Source organism: Scyliorhinus torazame, chromosome 22 (assembly GCF_047496885.1).
Source record: "Scyliorhinus torazame isolate Kashiwa2021f chromosome 22, sScyTor2.1, whole genome shotgun sequence".
Classification (NCBI taxonomy): domain Eukaryota; kingdom Metazoa; phylum Chordata; class Chondrichthyes; order Carcharhiniformes; family Scyliorhinidae; genus Scyliorhinus; species Scyliorhinus torazame.
The window spans coordinates 23,451,302-23,477,722 of NC_092728.1; the positions used below are offsets into that span (position 1 = coordinate 23,451,302).

The 26,421-nt window shown below is 50.3% G+C and overlaps 1 protein-coding gene across 4 annotated transcripts in view; it reads left to right on the forward strand.

Moving 5' to 3' along the window:
- LOC140398961 (IQ motif and SEC7 domain-containing protein 2-like) overlaps positions 1 to 25,181 on the forward strand; it is a 311,564-nt gene extending 286,383 nt beyond the window's left edge. For 3 of the 4 annotated variants that reach the window (XM_072487974.1, XM_072487971.1, XM_072487973.1), the window contains exons 7-13: positions 3,788 to 3,927; positions 4,560 to 4,685; positions 7,083 to 7,182; positions 13,065 to 13,226; positions 14,813 to 14,983; positions 21,356 to 21,405; positions 23,900 to 25,181. In XM_072487974.1, the coding sequence (XP_072344075.1) occupies positions 3,788 to 3,927; positions 4,560 to 4,685; positions 7,083 to 7,182; positions 13,065 to 13,226; positions 14,813 to 14,983; positions 21,356 to 21,405; positions 23,900 to 25,159 (2,009 nt within the window). In that variant the 3' untranslated portion in view covers positions 25,160 to 25,181. The remainder of the gene's footprint in view (positions 1 to 3,787; positions 3,928 to 4,559; positions 4,686 to 7,082; positions 7,183 to 13,064; positions 13,227 to 14,812; positions 14,984 to 21,355; positions 21,406 to 23,899) is intronic. The other variant, XM_072487975.1, reaches the window with a different exon arrangement.
- Positions 25,182 to 26,421: the final 1,240 nt, after the last annotated feature.

Below are 26,421 nucleotides of genomic sequence, written 5' to 3' on the forward strand. Positions count from 1 at the left end.
TTATAGTCAAAAGATATTGATTCCCACTTTTCGTTTTAGGAAGCAGTCCTACGCAATCAATTAGGACTCTTGTAAAAGGTTCCTCAAATGCTGGAATGGGTATTAAGGGCGCTGGTTTTATCACTGCTTGAGGTTTCCCTATCACTTGACATGTGTGACATGATTGACAAAATTTAACCACATCTTTATGTAGTCCAGGCCAATAAAAATGTTTCTGGACTTTAGCTTGAGTTTTCCTTATTCCCAAATTACCTCCCACTGGTACCTCATGTGCAACTCGCAACACCTCTTTTCTATACCCTACAGGCAATACTACTTGATGAACTTCTGCCCACTTTTCATCCGCCTGTGTAAAGGTCTCCATCCATATGTAAAGGTCTCCATTTTCTCATCAAGCCATCATTTTTACAGTAATAACACTCTGGTATCCACTCAGATTCCTCTTCCGTGTATGCCTTCTGAAACATCCGTTTTATTTCTACATCTTTTTGTTGTAACTCCGCCAATTTTCCTGAACTAAAAATATCCGCCTCATCCTCCACCTGTTCTTGTTCATTTTCAACCATCTGATCAAAAATCGTTTCTGACAATTGCACTTCAACGTCATCTTCACTCTTTGATTTCTCCTCGTCTTAACCTGTGACTTTGCGAACTTGTTACCGCACAATCCGGAAAAACACTTCAGTTGTCTGATTTTCCACTGGCTTATCAACCACAGTAGGCATCACTCCCATCTGCGATCCAGCTGTATCATTACCCAAGACAAACTGTATTCCTGGACAAGATAGTTTCTCTATTACTCCTACTACCACTTCACCACTCTTCACTGGACTTTCCAACCTTACCTTATATAATGGAACGCAACTCCTCTCACCCTGAATTCCACATATTAACACCTTTTCTGGCAACATTCTTCCCAAACTAAATAACTCCTCATCTCTTACCATTAAAGATTGACTCGCTCCCGTATCTCTTAAATTGTGACTTCTTTACCTGCTCCTCCTGATACACATGAGTAAACTTTACCCACACAAGTAAATTCTTTAAAGAGATCTGGCATCTTCTTATCAATCACTTCTTGATCAGATTGTACAATCTTTTGCACCTCCTTCGCTTCACTTGGGCTTTCCTTTACCACTTTAACAAACCCCACTGTATTATCCTGTTTTACCACATCAGCCTTCCCAGTGCTTTTCTTCAACCACCAACACTGTGAGTTTACATGTCCTAGTTTATTACAGTGAAAACATTTGAAATTTTTCATTTCTTTTCCACCTTCCTGGATTTCTTTTTTAGTCTGAGGTACACTCTCCTTATTATCTCCCATCAGATCACCTTTGCCTCTACCACTTGAGTATTTCTCATGTCCCCAGGTTCTATCCCTCACAGGCTGAAACTGATGTCGGAAACCAAGCTTTGTTTTTGAACTAATTCATAATCATCTGCCATTTCTGCTGCTAATCTCGCAGTTTTAATCCTCTGTTCTTCCACATGAGTTCTCACTACATCAGGAATTGAACTTTTAAACTCCTCCAAAAGTATAATTTCTCTGAGAGCTTCATACGTTTGGTCTATTTTCAAAGCCCTTATTCACCTATCAAAATTATTCTGTTTGAGCCTTTCAAACTCCATGTATGGTTGACCAAATTCTTTCCCTAAGTTTCTCAACCTTTGTCTGTAGGCTTCAGGTACTAGTTCATATGCACCTAAGATGGAATTTTTCACCTCCTCATACGTCCCAGATACCTCCTCCAGGAGTGAAGCAAACACTTCACTAGCCCTACCTATCAGCTTTGTTTGAATCAGTAATACCCACATGTCTTGTGGCCATTTCATTTGTTTAGCTACCTTCTCAAAAGAAATTAAAAAGGCTTCTACTTCCTTCTCGTCAAATGTTGGCAATGCTTGGACATATTTAAATAGATTCCCACCAAGCCTTCGACTATGACCCTCTTTCTCACTATCCTCATCACTATCATCCAACTGTACGTTTCTCTTTATGCCTGCCAACTTTAACTGACTGTCATGTTTCATGGTCATTTTCTGAAGTTCAAACTCTCTCTCTTTATCTTTTTCCCTGATCTGTATCTCCCTTTCTCTTTCTTTTTCCTTTCTATCTCTTTCGTATTCAAGCTGCTTTAACTCTTTCTCATGTTCCATTTGTTTAATTTGCAACTGAATTTTTGCCATTTCCAATGAGTCAAACTGTATCTCAGGCAACTTTAAATGCTTAACCACTGCCATAATTACCTCATCTTTTTGCATTTTGTCAAGTAATGTTAACTGCAATGTTTATGCAAAGTCTAACAGTCTGCTTTTAGTCTCTGTCTGTAAGGTACTGTGTATGACCATCTCCACCCCCAAAAACATCAGAGCCTCTGAAAGAGCCAATGTCCCTACTTAAACTGGAATACCACACCTGAAAAGTACCCACAATATGCTCACCCCTTACTGTCTTTAAGTTCACTAAGCCAATCCAATAGATAGACTTTTATCCCGGACAAGCCCCCAATTTGTTATGGGCCAGGGTTTAGAGAACCCCAAAGTGTATCATGGAGTTCACCTGATCCACAACTTTTAATAGATTGTGGTATGGAGAGCACACACCCCACTCTACAGGTGTGGTACAGCAGAAACGGAAAAGTATTTTTTAAAGCAAAACAATGTTTATTCTATGAACTCAAGTTAACCTTTTTGAAATATACAGTGAACATCTTAGCAACCATCAATTCAAATACAACCCCCAAAGAATACAACACTAAGTAATTGTTTAAGTTTTCCTTTTAACATCCATAAGACTTAAAACACCTTTTACCAGAAGCACATCAGGTTAAAGTCACTACTGTTATTAGTTTTAAATCACCAGGATCGATTTACAGTCTTTAGATTACAGAGAGGGATTCATATACCCTCTGGCTGTGACTGCAGCTATCCAGCTCTGAAAACGAAACTAAAACACACCCTGCAGCAAACAGCCTCAAACAAAAGTAAAAAACTGACAGACAGTCCGGCTCCACCCACTCTCTGACATCACTGCAGTAGTAAACATCCATTTCTTAAAGGTACTTTCACATGACACATTGTTACCTCCAGACTCAACTATTCCGTCGTTCTCCTGGCTGCTCTCCCGCATTCTATCCTCCGTAAACATCAGCTTATCCCAAACTCTGCCCCCCTCCGCTACACGTCCTAACTTGCACCGAGTCTCCGTTCAGCCATCACCCTGAGCTCGCTGACCCACACTGGCTCCTGGTCTGACAAAGCCTCAATTTTAAATTATCATTCCCATTTTCAAATCCCTCTATGGACTCCTCACCCCCTCCCTAGTTCTGTAACCTCCTCCACCCCCTACAATATGACATTGGGAGTGGGGAGAATGTTGAACTCGCTCCCACAGGGAGTGGGGAGAAAAAGGAACTCACTCCCACGGGGAGATTGTGGAACTCGCTCCCTCAGGGAGTGGGGAGAAAAGGGTACTTGCTCCCACGGGGTGTGGGGAGAATGTGGAACTCGCTCCCACAGAGAGTGCTTGAGGTGAATCGAGTCAACGTGTTTTAGGGGGGGAAAGGGGGAGGCTGTTATAAACACGAGGAAGAAATTAACAGAAGGAGATGGGGGATGGGAGGGGAGATGAAGTAGGCAGTCGGAGGAGGTTGGAATGGGGGCATAAACTGGCATGGAGTAGGGGTGCTGAATGGCCTGGTTCTGTGGTGTTGGCTTGATGTGAATCTAGATTTCTGCTTAATTTTAAGATCTTCATGCCCCCCGCCCCCCCCATCTCGTATAGGAGTGGATAACGGAGAGGATATCCCACGGGATATGCTGATGGGAATTTACCATCGGATCCAGAAACGGGAACTGAGGACCAATGATGACCACGTGTCGCAGGTTCAAGCGGTGGAGAGACTGATAGTGGGCAAGAAACCGGTAAATCCCCCTCTACACTGTCCCCATCAAACACTCCCAGGACAGGTACAGCACGGGGTTAGATACAGAGTAAAGCTCCATCCACACTGTCCCCATCAAACACTCCCAGGACAGGTACAGCACAGGGTTAGATATAGAGTAAAGCTCCCTCTACACTGTCCCCATCAAACATTCCCAGGACAGGTACAGCATGGGGTTAGATAGAGTAAAGCTCCTTCTACACTGTCCCATCAAACACTCCCAGGACAAGATACAGCACAGGGTTTGATACAGAGTAAAGCTCCTTCTTCATTGCCCCCATCAAACACTCCCAGGACAGTTACAGCACGGGGTTTGATACAGAGTAAAGCTCCCTCTACACTGTCCCCATCAAACACTCCCAGGACAGGTACAGCACGGGGTTAGATACAGAGTAAAGCTCCCTCTACACTGTCCCCATCAAACACTCCCAGGACAGGTACAGCACGGGGTTTGATACAGAGTAAAGCTCCCTCTACTCTGTCCCCATCAAACACTCCCAGGACAGGTACAGCACGGGGTTAGATACAAAATAAAGCTCCCTCTATACTGTCCCCATCAAAGACTCCCGGGACAGCAGGGCTGTGATTTAAGATTGCTGTTTCATTCTACAGGTTCTCTCCTTGCCTCATCGCAGGCTTGTTTGCTGCTGTCGACTGTACGAGGTTCCAGACCCGAATCGACCGCAGAAACAGGGGGTCCATCAACGAGAAGTCTTTCTCTTTAATGATCTGCTTGTGGTAAGATGCAGTCCCACTTACCTTGTGCTCACACTCTCACGCCGTGTGTTTTCTCAATGGCCAATAGCCTGGCTTGACACACTCCCTATGCCAGTCTTGTGAGCCGCACAATCAGAGTGTCAGTGCTGAAGGAGCGCTGTGTTGTTGGAGGGTCAGTGCTGAGGAAGCCCCGCATTGTCAGAGGGTCGGTGCTGAGGGAGCGCCGCACTGTCAGAGAATCAATGCTGAGAGAGTGCCAGGCTGTTCGAGGGTCACTGCTGAGGGAGCGCTGTGCCATCGGTGGGCCATTGCAGAGGGACCCCTGCAGTGTTGGAGGGTCAGTGTTGAGGGAGCGCAGCATTGTCGGACGGTCAGTGCTGAGGGAGCACCGCACTGTCAGAGGATCATTGCTGAGGGAGCACCGCTCTGTCGATGGGTCACTGCTGAGGGAGCACTGCTCTGTTGGTGGGTCACTGCTGAGGGAGCACCGCACTGTCGGAGGATCAGTGCTGAGGGAACGCCGCTTTGTCGATAGGTCACTGCTGAGGGAGGAGTACTGACGGAACCCCACGCTATCAGAAGGTCAGTACTGAGGGAGCGCTGCACTGGTGGAAACACTGTACTAAGGGAGTGCTTCACTGTCGCAGGATCAATGCAGACGGAGCGCTGCCCTGTCACATGTCCAGAGCTGAGGGAGTGAAGCACTATTGGAAGGTCAGTGCCATAGTGTCGGAGGGTCAGTACTGAGGGAATGCCACACTGTCAGAAGGTCGGTACTGAGGTGGTGCTGCACTGGCGGAAGGACAGTACTGAGGGAGTGCTGCACTGTTGCAGGATCAATGCTGAGGGAGTGCGACACTGTCGCAGGATCAATGCTGAGGGAGTGCGACACTGTCGCAGGATCAATGCTGAGAGAGTGCTGCAGTGACGGACGGTCAGCGCTGAGGGAGCGACGTACTGTTGGAGGGTCAGTACTGAGGGAGCTCTACACTGTTGGAGAGTCAGTACCGGTGGAATGCTGCACTGTCGGAGGGACAGTACTGAGGGAGCACTGCTTTATCGGAGGGTCAGCATTGAGGGGAGTGCCACACTGTCAGAGGGTCAATGGATGGCATGCTGGACAAGAACTCAAGGGTTCCTTCTGCCCTGTCAAGTGGATGTAAACGATCTCATGGATACTTTCAGAAGGGGTGCCGAGGTGGGACGAAACCGACCTGGTGGCCTGGGGAACAATGTTGATTCCTGAACCCATTCTGACAAAGGAGGTATAATGTGGTGGATATAGGAGCAGTTTTCCCTGCCCAACAAGCGGGTGTTTAACCTCTGTGTTCATGACCATATTCCTCCAATGTTTGTTCCTCTTTACATTGTTCCTATGACCTCCTGTGTACGTTGTCCTGGAATGGGGAGATGGTCTGAATCTCATGTGAAAGATCCTCAATGTCATCCAGTCCTGCGCCCGCCTGTCTGCCTCATTTCCCACCCCTACTTGTGGGATCTTGCTGTGCACAGAACCAGTCTCCACATTTCCCCCTCCGCAGAGAATGTTTGCAGAGAATGCTTTGGTCACCCTGTGTGGCAGGCGGTACAGTCAATCTTCCTCCTCCGTTCCCCCCCCCCCCCCAGGATATACAGAATGTGGCTCGCTGTCACGGGAATGTTGCCATTTCCTCAGCACCTCTGCCGTTGCTCCTTTCTGGAGAGCTGAGTGAACGCAGTTGTTTTCCTTCCCTTCTGCTCGCTCTCGGTCACCTTCCGCTCCATCTCTCCTGCTCCCTCTTGTCAGTCCCACCACCGTCTCTCTGCCATTTCCTCTCTGCCTCTCTCATGCCCTCTCTCGCTGCTTATCTCTTGCTCTCTCCCTCCTACATTTCTCTTTCTTGTTCACCCCTGCCGTTTCTTCCCTTCTCAAACTTTTTCCATTCCCTCTCCTGACCACTGTCCCTTTTCTTTCTCTCTCTGTCCTGTTCTGTCTATCATTTTTTTTTTTCTCTGCCACACAACATTAACTGTATTTTTATCACTATCTCTCTCCATCTCTGTGTCCCCCCTCTCTGTCTCTCTCTCTCTCTCTGGTGTCTTTCCCCATGCATCACCCTCTCTCTCCCTTCGAATCTCTCCCTTCGTCTCTCTCCATCTCTTTCTATCTCTCCACCTTTCTCTGCCTCGTTTTTTCTTTCCCATCTCCTCTCTTTCTCCCAGTCTCTCTCCCCCGATTCTCTCCCTTGCTCTTTCTCTCTCTGTTTGTCTTTTCCTCTCTCCCTCTCACTATCTCTCTCTTCCTCTTGCTCTCTCTCTCTCTCTCTGCTACTTTCTCTCTGCCTCCTGCCTCTTTCTTTTTCTCTCTCTCTCTTTCTCTATCCTGTATCTTACCGTCTCTCTTTCTGTCACCATGACTTCTACATTCTTTTCTTCCAGGTCACTAAAGTCTTTCAGAAGAAGAAGATATCAGTGACGTACAGTTTCCGCCAGTCCTTTGCGCTGCACGAGATGAAGGTTAACCTATTTCAGAATGCTTGTGAGTGTCTTACTCCCACCAACTGAGTCAGCTGGTGAATGCTGGCTTGGCCTGACCTGGAGTCACACAGACAGGGTTATGTCCCTGCTGCGAATCGGAGTATGGTTGCAGTGCATGGGAGGGCCACTCGATCCTTCGGGGCTCTGTGCTCGCAGCTCACTGCCAGCCGGGCCGGGGGAGGGGGTGCTGTGCTGAATTGCTCTCAGCTGCGATAACGGCATTCATGGCCGAACAGTTGGATGATGCCCTCTCTGACACGTGGGGGAAAAATAATCTGATAGCTTGCTTGCCACGCCACAACTCCTCGGCCCCCAGGATCGCAGCGGGCAGCAGAGAGGAAAGGGTGGGCCAGGTTGCTGTGAGAGTTGATAGCTGTTAAGTATGTCCTAGGCCCAACCATCTTCAGCTGCTCCATCAATGACCATCATAAGATCAAAAAGTGGGGAAGTTCGCTGATGATTGCACAATGTTCAGCACCATTTGCGGCTCCTCAGATGATGAAGCAGTCCATATCCAAATGCAGCAAGACCTGGAATATCCAGGCTTGGGCTGACAAGTAGCAAGTAACATTCGCACCACACAAGTGCCAGGCAATGACCATCTCCCACAAGAGAAAATCTAACCATCACCCTTGACATTCAATGACATTACCATCGCTGAGTCCCCCACAATCAACATTCTGGGGTTACCATTGATCAGAAACTGAATTGCACCCAGCCATATTAATACTGTGGCTACCAGGGCAGCCAGAGGCTATGAACCCTGCAGAGAGTAACTCATCTCATGACTCCCCCCCAAAGCCTGTCTACCATCTATAAGGCACAAGACGGAAGTGTCATGGACTCTCCCGCTTGCCTGGATGAGTGCAGCTCCAACAAAACTCAAGAAGCTGAACACCGTCCAGGACAAATCAGAGGGAGACATTGGTATTGTCACTTGACTCGTAATCCGCAGAACCAGCGTGATGCTCTGGGGACCGGGTTTGAATCCAGCCCACAGCAAATGGTGAAAATCTGGATTTAAAAGTCTCATGATGACCAATGAAACAATTGTTGATTGTTGTAAAAACCCATCTGGTTCACTTAGGAAAGGGAATCTGGGGCAGCACGGTGGTGCAGTGAGTAGCACTGCTGTCTCATGGCGCCGAGGTCCCAGGTCCGATCCCTGTTCTGGGTCACTGTCCGTGTGGAGTTTGCACATTCTTCCCGTGTTTGCGTGGGTTTCGCCCCCACAACCCAAAGATGTGTGCAGGGTAGGTGGATTGGCCACTCTAAATTGCCCCTTAATTGGAAAAAATTAATTGGGTACTCTAAATGTAAAAAAAAGGAAATCTGCCGCCCTTACCTGATCTGGCCCGTGCGGTATGGCGGTTGGCACCATTGCCTCACAGCGTCAGGGACCCAGGTTCAATTCCGGCCTGAGGCGACTGTGGAGTTAGCACGTTCTCCTCCGTGTCTGTGTGAGTTTCCTCCGAGTGCCCTGGTTTCCTCCCACAGTCCAAAGACATGCAGGTTAGGTAGATTGGCCATGGTAAATTACCCTTTAATGTCCAAAAATCTGCAGGTTAGGTGGGGTTATATGGTTACGGGGTAGGACAGAGGAGTGGGCCGAGGTAGGCTGCTCTTATAGAGGGACTATGGGCCAAATGGCCTGTTTCTGCACTGTAGGAATTCTATGATGCGACTCCAGACCTACAGCAATATGGTTGGCTCTTAATTGGCAATGAAGTGTGGGCAATAAATGCTGGCCCAGCCAGCAATACCCAGGTCCTATGAACCAATAAAAAAAAACCCTCATTTTATCGGCATGCTAACCACCACCTTCAACATATATGCTCCACCAACGCATGGCAGTAGCCGTGTGTACCGTCTACAAGATGCACTTCAGCGAATCGCCAAGGCGCCTTCGACAGCGGTGCCCAAACCAGCCACCTCTACCCCCTAGAAGGACAAGGGTAGCAGACGCCATGGGTAACACTCACTGCATGTACGTTCCTCCTCCAAGACACCCGCACAAACACACACCATCCTGATTTGGAAATTTATCGGCTGTTCCTTCACTGTTACCGGGTCATCCTGGAACTCCACACACCCCCCCCCCCCCCCCACAAACCCCTAACAGCACTGTGGGTGTACCTAATACAGCGGTTCAAGATGGCGGCTCATCTATCACCTTCTCAAGGAGCAATTAGGGTTGGGCAACAAATGCTGGGCCCGGCCAACGATGCCCACATCCCGGAAATACATTTTTTAAAACTCTGGCAAAGCTATTTATCTTGTCCCCTCCGAAAATGGGAGATCGACCGAACGACCTTTGACGTGTACCACAAGGCCTTCTTTTTTTATTAAATTCACATGTGGGTGGACAACATCCTACACCAACTGGTGTCAGCTGTGCCAGGATGCCCCTCACCAATGTGGTGTCGCAGTGGCCGGGGCGGGGGGGGGGTCATTTTTTGTGCTGCCTAAACAGCTGTTAAAATTACTATGCCAAGCTTTAGAATACAGGCAGGAGTAGGCCTTTTCCTCCTTCGAACCTGCACCCCCTCCACCCCCAACTCCTGCCGTTCGATAAGCTCAATGGCCAATCTGGTGATGGTCTCAGCAAGGAAGCAGAGTGTTTGAATATTTTTAAGGCAGAGGTGATACATTCTTGATTAACAAGGGAGCAGGTGGGGAAGGAATTCCTCCTCATCATCGACTTCAATGGGAGACCCCCTTATTCTCGAACTGTGTCATCACACCCCCGTTCTAGATTCCCTCCCCACGAGGTGTTGGGGGAGGGAGGGAAACATTCTCTGAGCACCCATGTTTCAATAAGATCAACTCTTGTTCTTCTAAACTCCGATGGGTACAGGGCTCCGATCTTTCTCATCAGCCAAACCCCCTTCATCCCAGGAATCGGCCCAGTGAACCTTCTCCGAATGGCCTCCAACAAGACTATATACATATATATTTTTTAATAGGGTGTTCGAAACTGCACACACACTCTCTGACACAAAGCTAAAGTCTCTGGGGAGAAAGCGTTCTAATTCTTGTTTTTTAGGTTTTTTGTAACCAAATGCAATTTGTTAAGTCCACCAGCATAATAGGGGCCGGGATTTTCCTTTCCAGGGACTAAGTCCCCATGCCAGCGGGAAAACCGACGCCAACGACTCCGGCGTCAATGGGTCCCCAAGGTGAGGAATTCTCATCTGTTTCGGGGGCTAGGTGGACGGTGGAGGGGTTGGCGTCGCTCCAGCCGGCGACGAAGGGACTGCGCGAGTTCACGCTTGCGCCAAAGGGCCGGCATGATCTCGCACATGCGTGGAACTGCCGGCATGTTTTGCCGCATGCGCGGGGGTTCTCTTCTCCGCGCCGGCCATGGTGGAGCCCTACAAGGGCCGGTGTGAAAGGAAGGAGTGCCCCCACGGCACAGGCCCGCCCGCAGATAAGTGGGCTCCGATCGCGGGCCAGGCCACTGGCCCCCCCCCCCCCAGGGTCGGATCCCCCCGCAGCCCCCAGAGGACCACCCCAGCCGACTTACCTGCCAGGTCCCACCGTGTGGGACCATACATAACCCACGCCGGCGGGACTGGCCAAAAACGGATGGCCGCTCGGCCCATCGGGGCCCGGAGAATCGCCGGGGGGGCTGCTGCCAACGGCCCCCAACTGGCATGGCGTGAACCCCGCCCCCGCCCGAAATACGGCGCCGGAGAATACGGCAACCGGCGTCGGGGCGGGATTTGCGCCACCCCCCCGGGGATTCTCCGACCGGGCGGGGAGTTGGAGAATCCCGCCCTGAAGCTCTGTCTTATCTCGAGTTATCTCTCTCTCTCGGGATTTTGCCTTCAGCCAGTGAACGGGCCCCTTTGAGGGCTGGGACTGGCTGATGTGGTCCTGGGCATGGCTCTTCTGGAAAATTACAGGTGGTTTCCAGGAGTTGAAAGTTCAGTTTTCCCCATGTTCCTCGACCCCTTTAGCTCCTGGCTGTCCAGCTTGTTCATTTAGTTTTCTAGCTTGTCTCTCTCTCTGTCTGAGTCTTGAGTCACACGAGCCTTGCTCGCTCGATTGCTGTTAAACGCAGCACAGGCGGCAAACAATTCAGGCAGAGCAATGAAAGTGTTATTGTCCATGAGCTGTTACGTATGTGCATGCGTGGCGTAAAAGCAACCGTAGTTACTGTCATGTTTGTTGTTGGGCAGCAACAGAGGCAGGCCATGTTTGTTCGGGGTGGGAGGTGCCATGTTTGTTGCGGCAACCAAGGCCATGTTTGTCGGGGGGGGGGGGGGAGGGCAAGAATGGCCATGTTTGTTGGTGGTCAGAGCAGCCATGTTTGTTGTGGGAAAGAGCAGCCATGTTTGTGGGAAAGAGCGACCATGTTTGTTGGGTGGTTGGGTGAGAGAATGGCCATGTTTGTTGGGTGAGAGCCCGGCCATGTTTGTTGGGTGCGAGAACGGCCATGTTTGTTGGTGGTCAGAGCAGCCATGTTTGTGGGAAAGAGCGGCCATTTTTGTTGGTGGTCAGAGCAGCCATGTTTGTTGTGGGAAAGAGCGGCCATGTTCGTTGGAGGTAAGCAGCCATGTTTGTTGTGGGAAAGAGCGTCCATGTTTGTTGGGTGAGAGAACGGCCCAGTTTGTTGGTTGAGAGAACGGCCATGTTTGTTGGGTGAGAGTGGCCATGTTTGTTGGGTGAGAGAGCGGCCATGTTTGTCGGTGGTCAGAGCAGCCATGTTTGTTGTGGGGAAGAGCGGCCATGTTCGTTGGAGGTGAGAGCAGCCATGTTTGTTGGATGGGACAGGAGTGGCCATTTGTGCTGAAGGCAAGAGTGGCTGTGCCTGGTGTGGGAAAGAGCAGCCATGTTTGTTGTGGGAATGAGCAGCCATGTTTGTTGAGTGAGAGAGCAGCCATGTTTGTTGTGGGAAAGAGCAGCCATGTTTGTTGGGTGAGAGATTGGCCATGTTTGTTGGGTAGGAGAGCAGCCATGTTGGTTGGAGTGAGAGCAGCCAAGTTGACTGGGGTTGAACACGTTTGTTCGGTGAAAGAGCGGCCATGTTGATGGGAGGTGAGAGCGACCATGTTTGTTGGAGCTGCGCGCAGCCATGTTTGGAGGGGAAGGCGAGAAGGCCATGTTTGTGTGTCATTGGTCATGTTTGCTGGGGCCGAGATTGGCCATGCTTGTTGGGGTAGTGAGACAAGAGTGGCCATATTTGTTGGGGTGGAGAGTGGTCATTTTTGTTGGGGTGGTGAGACAGGAATGGCCATGTTTGTTGGGGTGGAGAGTGGGCATTTTTGTTGGGGTGGTGAGACAAGAGTGGCCATGTTTGTTGGGGGTGAGAGTTTGTTGAGGTGTAGGGGACAAGAGTGGCCATGTTTGTTGAGGGTGAGAGTTTGTTGAGGTGTAGGGGGCAAGAGTGGCCATGTTTGTTGGGGTGGTGAGACAAGAGTGGTCATGTTTGTTGGGGCTGAGAGTGGCCATGTTTGTTGGTGTATAGGGGGCAAGAGTGGCCATGTTTGTTGGGGCTGAGAGTGGCCATGTTTGTTGGTGTATAGGGGGCAAGAGTGGCCATGTTTGTTGGGGGGGTGAGTTTGTTGGGGTGTAGGGGGCAAGAGTGGCCATGTTTCTTGAGGGCGAGAGTGGTCATGTTTGTTGGGGTGGGGGAGGATGAGAGAGGCCATTGCTGTTTGAGAGGGAGCAAGAGTGGCCATGGCTGTCGGGGGCAAGGGTCATATTGCGTTCCACGAGAACTTGACATGGATCATGACTTGGCCTGAGCACCCTCCCCCCCCTCCCCGCACAGACATTAATGTAACTCAAGCCTCCCCCCACACTTTTCCAGCCCCATTGTCCCCAAAATGCCCATCTCTCTCTCCCTCTCTCACAGTTTCTGTTTTCTAACTCCAGATTATCCCCACGGCATCAAGCTGGCCTCGTCCATCCCCAGTGCAGAAAAGAAGATCCTCATCATCTTCAATGCCCCCAGCGTGCAGGACCGGACCAGGTTTGCCAGCGACTTGCGCGAGTCTGTTGCCGAGGTCCAGGAGATGGAGAAATACCGGGTAGAATGTAAGTATTGAGAAGCCGGTGATGTGTTGCATGCAAGCTGCTTGTCGCCAGAAATGTCTGTTAGGGGGCAAGAGCAGACATGTTGGTTAAGGGTGGGTGACAACCATTTGAAGGCATTGCAGCCATGTTGCTTGTGGCAAGGGCAGCCATGATTGTATGGGGGCAGGGGCGACCATGTTCATTCGAGGCAAGGGAGAGAGTTACAAGCTCAAGGACGACCATGTAGGTTGAAGACACGCATAATCATGTTTGTGTGGGATGGGCAACCACGGCAATGTTTTCTGGTGGCAAGAGCGATCATGTTTGCTGGAGAGGAGGCGATAGTGGCCATGATTGTTGGAGGCAAGAGTGGCCTTGTGTGTTGAAGGCAAAAGAGGCCTCATTTATGGGGCTGTGTGGCCATGTTTGTTGGTGGAAAAAGGTGGCCATGTTTTCTGGAGGTGAGACTGGAATATTTTTGAGGGATATACTTTGCTTACCCCTAGCTCAGTTGGCTGGACAGATGGTTGTGATACAGAATGAGGCCAACAGCAAGGGTTCAATTTCAGTACAGGCTGAGGTTATTCATGAAGGCCCACCTTCTCAACGTTGCCCCTCACCTGAGTTGTGGTGAACCTCTGGTTAAATCACCACCAAACAGCCCTCCCGCCACCCAAGGAGAAAGCAGCCTATGGTCATCTGGGACAATAGCGACTTTACTTTTACTTTATCCACAATGTCAAACCATCACAGCCATCGAAAGAAAGCAACTCAGGAGCCTTAAGTCAGGGTGACCGCGCATCCCCTTTTTCCAGGCGACATTCGCGGGTGACGTACCTGTCACCCATCGCATTTGAAGCGTCACCCATAACATTTGAAGCAACACCCTCCTTTTTACCCATTGCGTTGGCTTCAAATCCATTCAACATGGCCCTGTGCCTCCCTGGAGAAGGGTGATGTAGGTATGGGGTCAACACGAGGAGCTCAGAGTTGGGGAGACTACCGAGAACAGAGCCCAGTCCACAGCCACAGGCGTTGAAAGCGTGATCGTCAGCTTACAGGACCCCTAGATCAGTTCGTAAAATATGTTTACCCGACCGGAATAAATAATCATTCACTGCCACCAAGAGGCACAGATTGACACTACAGCTCTTCAATCATGTCTGTATCATGAAAAGTACTTAGATATAGATTTCCAGAACAACAGATATCTGGAAGTGAGTTACAGACAGGAATCCAATTGAGGGGTTCGGATGGTTTGTGTGCAGAATAACAGATACCTGGGAGTGAGTTACAGACTGGAATCTAATCGAGGGGTTCGGGGTGGTTTATATACAGAATAACAGATACCCGGGAGTGAGTTACAGACTGGAATCTAACCGAGGGGTTCGGGCTGGTTTATATATAGAATAACAGATCCTCGGGAGTGAGTTACAGACTGGAATCTAATCGAGGGGTTCGGGGTGGTTTATATATAGAATAACAGATACCCGGGAGTGAGTTACAGACTGGAATCTAATTGAGGGTTTAGAGGTGTATTGGGATTGTTTTTTAGGTGGAAACGCGGGGTGTCATTCTAACCGTTGGTTTTACCTTGGCAACTGCAGCGGAGCTGGAGAAACAGAAAGGCGTGATCCGTGCTAGCATGTTGCAGAGCGCCAGCCTGAAGAAGGACACAGTCAACGGCACGCTGACCAGCCTGGACGACACATACGCCATGGGGGAGGGACTAAAACGGAGCGCTCTCAGCAGCTCGCTGCGTGACCTCTCCGATGCAGGTACGGTTAAGGGGCAGGGTATGGAGGGGGGCGCGGGCTGGGTGACGGTGCAGTGACTAACCGGCAGGCAGTCAGTTGGCATGGCTCTGCTAATTATTGCTGGCGTTGTTCAACCCATTGATTAACATTCCCTTGGCCACTCACCTGCTTCTCTTCTGAGCATCTAGCTGATATTCTTTCTCTTCTATCTTTTGTCGCTGACTCACAATAAAGCTCCCTCTACATTGTCTCCATCAAACACTCCCAGGACAGGTACAGCACGGGGTTAGATACAGAGTAAAGCTCGCTCTACACTGTCCCCATCAAACACTCCCAGGACAGGTACAGCACGGGGTTAGATACAGAGTCAAGCTCCCTCTACACTGTCCCCATCAAACACTCCCAGGACAGATACAGCACAGGTTTAGATACAGAGTAAAGCTCCCTCTATACTGTCTCCATCAAACACTCCCTGGACACGTACAGCACGGGGTTAGATACAGATGAAAGCTCCCTCTACACTGTCCCCATCTAACCCTCCAAGGGCAGGTACAGCATTGGGTTAGAAAAAGAGTAAAGCTCCCTCTACGCTGTCCCCATCAAACACACACAGGACAGGTACAGCACGGGGTTAGATACAGAGTAAAGCTCCCTCTACACTGTCCCCATCAAACACTCCCAGGACAGGGACAGCCCAGATTAGATACAGGTTGTCCAGGGACAATAGACTGAACCAAGATTCTGCACATTGTAGCCGTTACACTCGCAGCTATGGTGAAACCGAGCTGTTACTGAGTGAGTACAATGGCCGTGGGAAATGGTGGCTGTTGTGTGACTATTCCGGCCATGACGTTTTCAGGGTGTGGCTTGGGAGAGTGGGACAGGTTACCCCCCAGTGGGTTGAATAACGCTAACCTAACTGCTGCCTCAGTGCCTCGTTCTAGTGTATACACACATAGGCCCCTAGCATGGCACCCGAGGTGGACACCTGTTAGCATACATGCAGAAATGGGAGGGGCTTCCCAGCATGAGGTAGGTGCTCACGGAGGTGGTGTGGGGCCAGAGAGCAGATTGTGGAAGGTTTTCCACAAGGCTGTATTGCGGGGAGAGAGTGATGACACAGGGAGAGAGTTACGGAGAGAGTAATGTCACGGGGAGGGTTACAGGAAGAAAGTGATGTCACAGGGAGAGTGATGTCACAGGGGGAGAGTTAAGGAGAGAGTGGTCTCACAGGGAGAGGATTACAGGCAGAGAGTGATGTCACAGAGCGAGTTACCGGGAGAGAATGATGTCACAGAGAGAGTTACCGGGAGAGAATGATGTCACAGAGAGAGAGTTACCGGGAGACAATAAGGTCACAGGGCGGGAGTTACATGGAGAGAGTAATGTCACAGGAAGATAGTTAGAAGGAGAGAGTGATGTTACAGGAGAGTTACAGGGAGAGAGTGTTGTCATAGGGAAAGAGCTGCTGGGAGAGAATTACGTCACAGGGAGAGAGTTACAGGCAGAGAGAGTGATGTTACGAGAGAGAGTCATGTCAGAAGAAGAGAGTTACAGGCAGAGAGTGATGACACAGGAGAGAGTTACAGCGAGAGAGTTATATCACAGGGAGAGGGTTAAAGGGAGAGAGTGATGTCACAGGAAGAGAGTTACATGGAGATGGTGAACATAGGAATTAGGAGCAGAAATAGACAATTCAATGCCTTGAGCCTGCTCCGCCATTCAATCAGATCATGGCTGATCTCTTCCTGGTCTCAAATTTACTTCCCTACCTGTCGCCCATATCCCTTTAACCCGTTTTTAAAACCAAAAATATATCTATCTCTTTCTTGAAACCATTTACTGACTCAGATTCCATTGCACTATGGGCCAGCGAGTTCCACAAATTCACCACTCAGCGAGAAGTAGTTCCTCCTCATCTCAGTTCTAAATCTACTGCCTCTCAACCTCTATCCATGACCTCTCATTCTAGATTTCCCCATAAGGGAGAATGTTTGATCTACGTCCACTTTATCAATCCCATTTAGTATTTTATATACCTTGATCAGATTCCCACTTATCCTTCTAAACTAGAGCGAGTATAAACCCAAACTGTTTAATCTCTCATCACACATCAACCCTTTCATCCCCGGAATTAACCTGGTGAATTTCCTCTGAACTGCCTCCAATGCCACCACATCCTTCCTCAAATAAGGAGACCAAAACTGGACACAATACTCCAGATGTGGTCTCACCAACACACTATACAACTGCAACAATACTTCTCTACTTTTATACTCCAGTCCTTTAGCAATAAATGCTAACATTCCACTTACCTTTTTAATTACATGCTGTACCTGCATACTGACTTTCTGTGATTTATGAACAAAGACACCCAGATCCCTCTGCACAGACGCATCTTGAATCTGCTGTCCATTTAGATAATAATTTGCCTTTCTATTTTTTCGATAGATAACCTCTCACTTATCTACATTAAACTCCATCCCAAATTTTGGGCAGCCTCCTAGACTATCTATATCCATCTGAAAATCTTTATCTCCTCTTCACTGACTGCATTCTCACCTATTTTAGTATAATCTGCAAATGTTGCTATGTTACACTCTGTCCCTGCTTGCAGATCATTTATATAGATTGCAAACAGTTAAGGTCCAAGGACTGACCCCTGCGGCACTTCGCTAGTTACAGTTCGCCAGTCAGAGAAGGACCCATTTATCCCGACCCTCTGCTTTCTCTCAGTCAGTCAATCCTCAAACCAATCTAGTACTCTATCCCCAATCCCCTGCGATCTCACCTTCTGGATCAGTCTTTTATGCGGCACCTTATCAAACGCCTTCTGGCAGTCCAGATATACCACATCCACAGGTTCCCCATTATCCACCTTGATGGTTACGTCCTCAAAGAATTCAAGAGAGTTTGTCAAGCATGACTTGCCCCCTCATAAAACCATGCTGACAATGATGGATTGAGCTTTGTCTTTCCAAATGTTGTCATCGCCGCGTTAATGATTGATTCCAGCAACAACCACAGAGGTCAAGCTAACCAGTCTATAGTTTCAAACTTTTTACCTCTCTCCCTTTTTGAATAGGGATGTCACATTAGCGTGTTTCCAATCCACCAGGACCCTTCCAGAATCCAGGAAATTCTAAAATATCATACCCAATGTATCCAATAACTCCGCTGCTACCACCCTTAATATTTTAGGGTGCAGGCCATCAGGTTCCGGAAACTTATCTGCCCTTAATCCCATCAGTTTATTCAATACTGTCACATGGAGAGAGTTACAGGGAGAGTGATGTCGCAGGGAGAGTTACAGGGAGAGTGGTGTCAGAGGGAGAGAGTTACAGAGAGAGTGATGTCACTGGGAGAGTTGCAGGGAGAAGGTGATGTCACATGGAGAGGGTTAATGGGAGAGAGTGATGTCACAGGGAGAGGGTTATGGGGAGATTGTGATGTCACAGTGAGAGACTTACAGGGAGAGAGTGAGGTCACAGGGAGAGACTTACAGGGAGAGAGTGAGGTCACAGAGTGAGACTTACAGGGAGGGAGTGAGGTCCCAAGGAGAGAGTGATGTCACATGGTGAGAGCTACTGAGAGAGTGATGTCACAGGGAATGGGTTACAGGCAGGGAGAGTGAGGTCACAGGAAAGAGGTAAGGGAGAAGTGATGTTACAGTTAGAGGGTTACAGGAAGAGAGTGATGTCACAGTGAGAGAGTTAGAGGGAGAGAATAATGTCACAGGAAAGAGTTAAGGGAGAGAGTGATGTTACAGTTAGAGGGCTACTGGAAGAGAGTTATGACACAGGGATAAAGTTAAGGGAGAGAGTCCATTGTACCCTGAAGGTGGCAACGCAGGTCGATAGAGTGGTCAAGAAGGCATACAGCATGCTTGCCTTCATCGGACGGGGTATTGAGTACAAGAGTCGGCAGGTCATGTTACAGTTGTATAGGACTTTGGTTTGGCCACATTTGGAATACTGCGTGCAGTTCTGGTCGCCACAGTACCAGAAGGATGTGGATGCTTTAGCGAGGGTGCAGAGGAGGTTCACCAGGATGTTGCCTGGTATGGAGGGTGCTAGCTATGATGAAAGGTTGAGTAGATTAGGATTGTTTTTGTTGGAAAGATGGATGTTGAGGGGGGACCTGATTGAGGTCTACAAAATTTGGACAGGGTGGATAGCAACAAGCTTTTTCCAAGAGTGGGGGTGTCAATTACAAGGGGTCACGACTTCAAGGTGAGAGGGGGAAAGTTTAAGGGAGATGTGCGTGGAAAGTTTTTTACGCAGAGGGTGGTGGGTGCCTGGAACGCTTTGCCAGTGGAGGTGGTAGTGGCGCGCACGATAGCATCATTCAAGATGCCTCTAGACAGATATATGAACGGGCGGGGAACAGAGGGAAGTAGATCCTTGGAAAATAGGCGACAGATTTAGATAAAGGATCTGGATCGGCGCAGGCTGGGAAGGCCGAAGGGCCTGTTCCTGTGCTGTAATTTTCTTTGTTCTTTGTTCTTTCTTTGATGTTAGTTAGAGGGTTACAGGAAGAGTGATGTCACATGGAGAGAGTTAAAGGGAGAGAGTGTTGTCACAGAGAGAGAGTTACAGCGAGTGTCGTCACAGAGAGAGTTGCAGGGAGTGATGTCACAGGGGAGAGTTGCAGGGAGTGATATCACAGGGTGAGAGTTGCAGGGAGTGATGTCACAGGGAGAGATGTCACAGGGAGAGAGTTACGGGAGAGAGTGATGTCACAAGGAGAGAGTTAAAAGGAGAGAGTGTTGTCAGAGGGAGAAGGTCACAAAGAGACTGATCTCACAGGGAGCGTTACAGGAAAGAAATTTAAGATGGAGAGAGCTACGGGAGAGAGAGTTACGGAAGAGAGCGTGACATCAGAGGGAGAGGGTTACGGAGATTTTTGTCCCACAGGGTCCTGCTCAATCCCTGATTCCTGGGAATCCCATTGGAGTACTCAGAGTCGAAGGAGGTGACAGGCTGAACTGTTTTTGGAGTTCAGCTTTCCTCACTCCATCCCTTTCACTTTCTGGTTTTCTCTGACTCTCTCTCTCTGCACGTCCAGCCTCTTCTTCAACATTCCCCTCCCTCCGCACTCAACCTTCCTCGTTCTCCCCCTCGATCTCTCTCCTTCCAGTAACCCATTCTCATTCCACACCTTTCCCCTCGCTCTCACTGAACACTCATCCTCTCTCTCCCTCCTCTTCTCTCCCCTCTTTCCCTGAACACTCACCTCTCTCCTCCTCCCATCTCCCTCCACAAGGAGCCTCCCTCTCCTCCTCCCTTTTCCTTCACCCATACTCACCTGAGAAAATCCCACCTCTGACTCCCTCCACACTCTCCCCCTCATTCTCCTCCTCCTCCCCTCCACATACCCTCTGTCCCTCCTTCCTTTTCTTTCCCCATCCACATTCACTCTCTCCTCCTCTTCTGTCTCTCCTCCCCTCCACACTCACCCTTTCCTCCCCTTCCCCCTCTCTCACACCCTCCACATTCTCCCCCTTTCTCACCTTCCTCCTCTCACCTTCCTCCTCTCCCTGCACATTCACCCTCTCTCTCCCTCCACACTCACTCTCTCCTCTCCCTTCCCCTCCACATTCACCCTCTCCCTCCCTTCTCCCCTCTCCTTCTCTCTCCACACACCCTCCCTCCCTCACGCTCTCCTTTCCCCTCTCCTACAGCCCTCTCCCTTCTGCCCACTCACCTTCTACACTCACCCTCGCCTCTCTCCTTCCACATTCCTCCTCCCTCTCCCTCCTCCCCATCCCACACCCTCTTCCTCCTTCCTTCCCTCTAGCTCCACTCTCCCCCTCACCTCACCTCCTTACTCACCCTCTCCTATTCCCCTCTTCCTCTCCACACTCACTCCCTCCTCCCCTCTCTCTCCCTACACTCCCCCTCGCCCTCCCTCCTCTCCTTTCTCTGCACCTCCCCTCTGTCTCATCACTCACCCTCTTCCCCCCCTCTCTCTCCTTCACATCCTCTCCCTCCCTCTATCCATCTCCCCCCTCCCTCCTCTCCTCCACACTACCCCTCTTGCTCCCTCCCTCTTTCCATCTTCCCCATCCACACTCACCCTCTCCGTGCCTTCTCTCCATCCATCTCTTTCCCTCTCCACACTCACCCTTCCTCTTCCCCTCTACCTCCACACTCTCCCTCTCTCTTTCTCCCCTCCTCCTCCCCTCGCCACACTCACCCTCCCATTCCCTCCTGCTCAATGAGGATGCTATTGCTGGTATGAATGAGCTGTGTATAACCTGTTATGGGGGAGAGGATTGGGCGGGGATGAGGGAATCGCTGGGGGGTCGGGATGGGACTGGGGGAGTGGCAGAGGTGATGGGGCTTTCTCTTGCCTTTTTCTGCTAATGCTTGGTGTTGCGTGTCTGGTTAGGCAAGCGGGGACGCAGAAACAGTGTGGGATCGCTCGACAGTACCATGGAAGTAAGTGGCACGCCCTTCACCCCATCAAAACCCCCCCCAATCCCTATCCCTGCCTTCAAAAAATCAAACACCCGCCAGTTAACCCCTTCCATCCCCTGGTACGTCTTTGATGTCTGCCATCTTGAATTTGTCTCCCTACTGCATGAGCACGCATGTCGGTGTCACTCTTCCAGTGTTTGCACGTCTCCATCCATTTGACCCCTGTCCCACTGTTGTAACTCACTGCCCATCCCTTCCTCCTCCGTTTCTTGTTGTTGAACTGCACTCACAGGGAGGGGAGCATTCCCCCCCCCCTTAATCCCCCAGCCTGGGCCAATTCACATCCCAAATTCAAGGGGGGCCACCTCCAATACCGGGTGTGTGAGGGGGCCCCTCCAGCTTGGCTTTTCTCCCTGGAAGGATTCCCGCCCCAATCCAGCCACCTGGAGACAGAATGAAAAGTCGGAGCAGGAATCCTATTTCAGCCACCCTCTCCCCAGATCCCTGTATCCCTCCTGCACTCCCATGAATTGACTCTCAGAATGATTCCTCAGTGCTGACGGGGTCCCGGTTTCACTGGCCAAATGAGGCAGGCCACACTCTCACCCCTGTCTGGGTGGAGAGGTTTCTGCTGTCTGAGTATCCTGGAGTTTAAACTTCCATCATGGTCTCTTCCTCTACATATCTGCCTGTCAACAATCACTCACTCACTCACTCACTCACTCGCTCACACACTCACGCACACACTCTCTCATATACGCATACTCACTCACACACACTCACTCACAAACACGCCCACCAGCTCATACACGCACTCAAACCCACACCCAATCACTCACACCCATACCCACTCTCACATGTACTCACTCACACCCACATTCACTCACATACTCACATACGCACACTCACTCACACACTTGCTTATGCACGCACTCACGCACACACTCACACACTCACTCGCACCCTCACTCTCACACTCACTCAAACACACACATGCGCGCGCTTGCACATACACGTGCATATACATACACACTCACCCACACACAGACACTCACTCACTCATTCACATATGCATACACACTTACTCACACATGTACACACATGCCCACACTCACACCAACACACACTCTCACACCCACTCATGCACACTCACTCACACACACATCACTCACTCACTCACTCACTCACACACACACTCACACCCCACACACACTAACGCACTCCAACACACATGCACACCCACATACAAACACATTCTCACACATACACTCTTTCTCACACAGACTCACACATATACACACTCACGCATTACGCACCCACTTACACATAAACACACTATTACGTTCTCAGCCCAGACCCCAACTGTGGCTCTGATACTGGACAGAAACCCCAATATTTTATTTTCATTTTGCAAGACTGTGAGGAAAGGATACCTTGCTCCCAAGAATTATTTCACTGAGAAATAGGAATATGGAATATTAAAACAAACTTTATTACGAACACAGTATTAAAATATCTTTAACATCACACCAGAAAATGGCTTACAATTACCCCATAAACAATACTAATCAATACAGTAACTGCTATCCCACTCGAACAATAAAACCATCACAGGGCACATCTGCTTTTCAAGACAGTTAGCAGACTCAGAGATGATCTTTGAGACTGTTTGAAGAGATCGACCTGAATCCTGTCAGAACAATGCAGGATCTCTAGCTGAAGTCTTCATGGTTTGATTTCCACTTCCCAACTGAACAATCTCTGCTTCTCTGCTGAAATACCTGGTATTCTCATTAGTTACATCATTTTACTAACAAACTCAATACTCCACAGTGAAACCCTTTAATCCAAACAAAAAGTCCTTATTCCAAGCTTTTATGATGCTTTAATTGCACCTCTGGCTCCCCCAAAAACTTTCAAACCAGGATTCTTTTAAAACATGACTGCAGCAGTCACACACACAAACTCAGGTTTTTAACCCTTACTGCACCAAATGCATATAATTCAATACATCTGAAATCCCTACATTTGTAACACACACACTCACATGCATTCTGAGGCAGAGTTGAAATTGTAAATTAAACGGGACCATGGGGCGAGAGAGACAGAGTCAAGGTTGACAACATTGGGAGGAGATTTGCATCATCACCAATGCAAAATGTTAATTCTGGTTTTCTCTCTGTTGGCTCCCCCTGACCTGTTGGGTATCTGGAGCATTCTCAGTGCTGATTTCAGATTCATACCATCTGCAGAATTTCCCCTTTTGTGATCATGCCCAATTTGCCCTGCCCACCCCTCGGCCAGTTGTCCATCTACAACCACCCATCTCCTCCGCCCAAGGCACCATCGATTCGCTCCTCGCGGACAGGGGTTGGAATGTGGGTTGATCCCACTGCCCGAATCTCCTGTCGCTCAGCGGCCGCAGGGCCAGGCACTTGTGAAAGTGACTGTGTAACCAAGAAATGTTCTCTCTCTTTTCTCTCCCTCTCTCTCTCTCTGTCTCTCGCTCCCACAGGGATCCATCATTAGCAGCCCCCGGGTGCAGCTGAGACCCGTGCCCATCCAGGAGGATTCGACCATGCGGCCTCACCGACAGTTCTCCAACTCTGCCTCCTTCCTCGGCTCCCTGTTCGGCAGCAAGCGGGGCAAGCAAGCCGCACAGGCCTACTCGCAGGCTGGCGGAGCCCAGCAGTACCCAGCTTCCTCCTACCAACCGGCCTACCAGCTCCAGAGTGGGCAGTCGGAGGTGCCTTCCAAGATACAGGCGCTACACGCCCAGTACTGCCAGCCACCGCCACCTTATTACCACCACCATCGCTTCCACGCGCAGCCCAACCCACAGCACATGAACGTCACCCTCCAGCGACAGTGCAGGCAGAGGCCCAAACTGCCCCCGCTCCTACCCCGTGCCACCATGGTGCACACAATCCGGCCACCCATCAGCTCGCCACAATCCCCGCTCGCGCCTCACCAGCTACCCACATATGCCATCAGTCAGCCGCTCTCGCAGTACGGGCCGCCACCACACACCCACCCCGCTGCCCTGCAGGCACAGCTGCAGAAGCAACACCTGCACTTGCTGCAGTCACATCACCCGGCAGTGCAGCTGGGCCAGCACCACGGCGTTGCCACAGCCCCGCAGCACCCACTGGCACAGCACACGCTGAAGCAGCACCCACTGGCGCACCACACCCTGCAGCATGCGCAGCAGCATGCACTGCAGCAGCAGCATGCGCAGCAGCATGCGTTGCAGCAGCAGCACGCGCAGCAGCATGCGTTGCAGCAGCATGTGCAGCAGCATGCGTTGCAGCAGCATGCGCAGCAGCATGCGCTACAGCAGCAGCATGCGCAGCAGCAGGCGCTGCAGCAACAGCATGCGCAGCAGCATGTGCTGCAGCAACAGCATGCGCAGCAGCATGCGCTGCAGCAACAGCATGCGCAGCAGCATGCGCTGCAGCAGCAGCATGTGCAGCAGCATGCGCTGCAGCAACAGCACGTCCAGCAGCATGCGCTGCACCAGCAGCACGGCCTGCCGCCCCAACTCTCACCCCACTCGCCCCTCTCCCCGCTCACACCTCACTCCCCCCTCACCCCTCTCACCCCTCTCACTCCCCTCACCCCACAGTCCCCGCACTCCCCTTACTCGCCGCTGCTCCCCCTGCCCCTCTCAACCCTGCCCCCGCACCCTCAGCAGACCCTCGTCGGGCAACCAAGCAGCCAGGTCTCAACCGGAGTCAAAGCCAAACCCGTCAACCGGATTAGTACGGTGGTGTGAACAAGGGAACCGGTGAGGGGGAGGGGGGGGGGGGGGGGGGGGAGTGCAGAGTGGGGATGGGGAGGGCAGAGTTTGGGGGGGAGGTTTTTTTTGGTGTGGTGGTGGTGAGGGGAGGGGTGGGGGCGGAAAGGGAAACTGTTCCTTAACCTCCGCACACCCTTTTGGAAATTTCTATGTCAACCCCTCTCCCAGTTGGATTCTCCCTTTCAGAAATGGGGAGCAGCTGTCAAGGAGGTTGCAAACACTGAATCCTGAGGGGGTATCCTGGCCTACCTGGTCCTGCCTCAGTCTAGCATGGCCTAACTGGGCCTGCCATGGCTTACCAGGCCTACCCCAGTCTAGCATGGCCTAACCGGGCTTACCACGGCCTACCTGCCCAGAAGGAAAAGCTAATTCAAATTTTCCAAATCCCGGGAAATCCCTGTACAACTGGCACCAGTACCATTCTAAGGTATACATCTGGCAATTCATACTGGTATCCTTCAAGTACTACCATTTTTATTTTTCATTTCGGGGCAGGGCTACCCTGCCCACTGTCCAATAAGGCCCTCAGTTTCTTTCTTAACCCATTCCCACCCCACTCCCCCTGTCGCGAGACATGTGTGGGAAACTCTGGATTTCCTCCCCCACCTTTTTTTTGATATATAAAGAAATAAACAAAACAGGACAAAAAAAAGTATAACCTCTTGCTGTGTTGCACGGAAGCCTGGAAAGGCCGAGGGGAGGGCTAATGTTGCTCTTCCCCAAAGAGAACGTGCCTCGCTGGCCCACGGTTGAAGTTTGTCAAGGGGAAAGAGAGATATATCGCGAGGGTCACGTTCCTGAATGAATGTATATTTAAAAAGAAAAACATATATTTAATTGTAATTAATTAATAGGCATACTGTATAATTCAGCAAATATATTTATTGAAGTACTTTTGCCAAATTAAGACGTCAGTGGATGAGTGAGAGGGTGAGATGGCGCAGGTCATGATGGAGACAACTCTCAGGTGTTGCCGTTTCTGATCGGATGAAACAGGATTTGAGGAGGACGAGGTGATGCTTTCCTCTGGGTCGTCTCTGGATACTTGTGAGTGCTCCGGGAGCACAGTGGGAGAGCTCTGGGTTTGGGACTGCAGATGTTCGTCAAGGTGTTTTTTATCCCAAGCCTACACCTGGAGGTCACGGGGTGATGAAAATCACAGACGCAGACCCACGTCCATTCACTGGGTGGGGGAAATTGGAGACGCAGACCCGCGTCCTGTCACCGCGTGGGGTAAA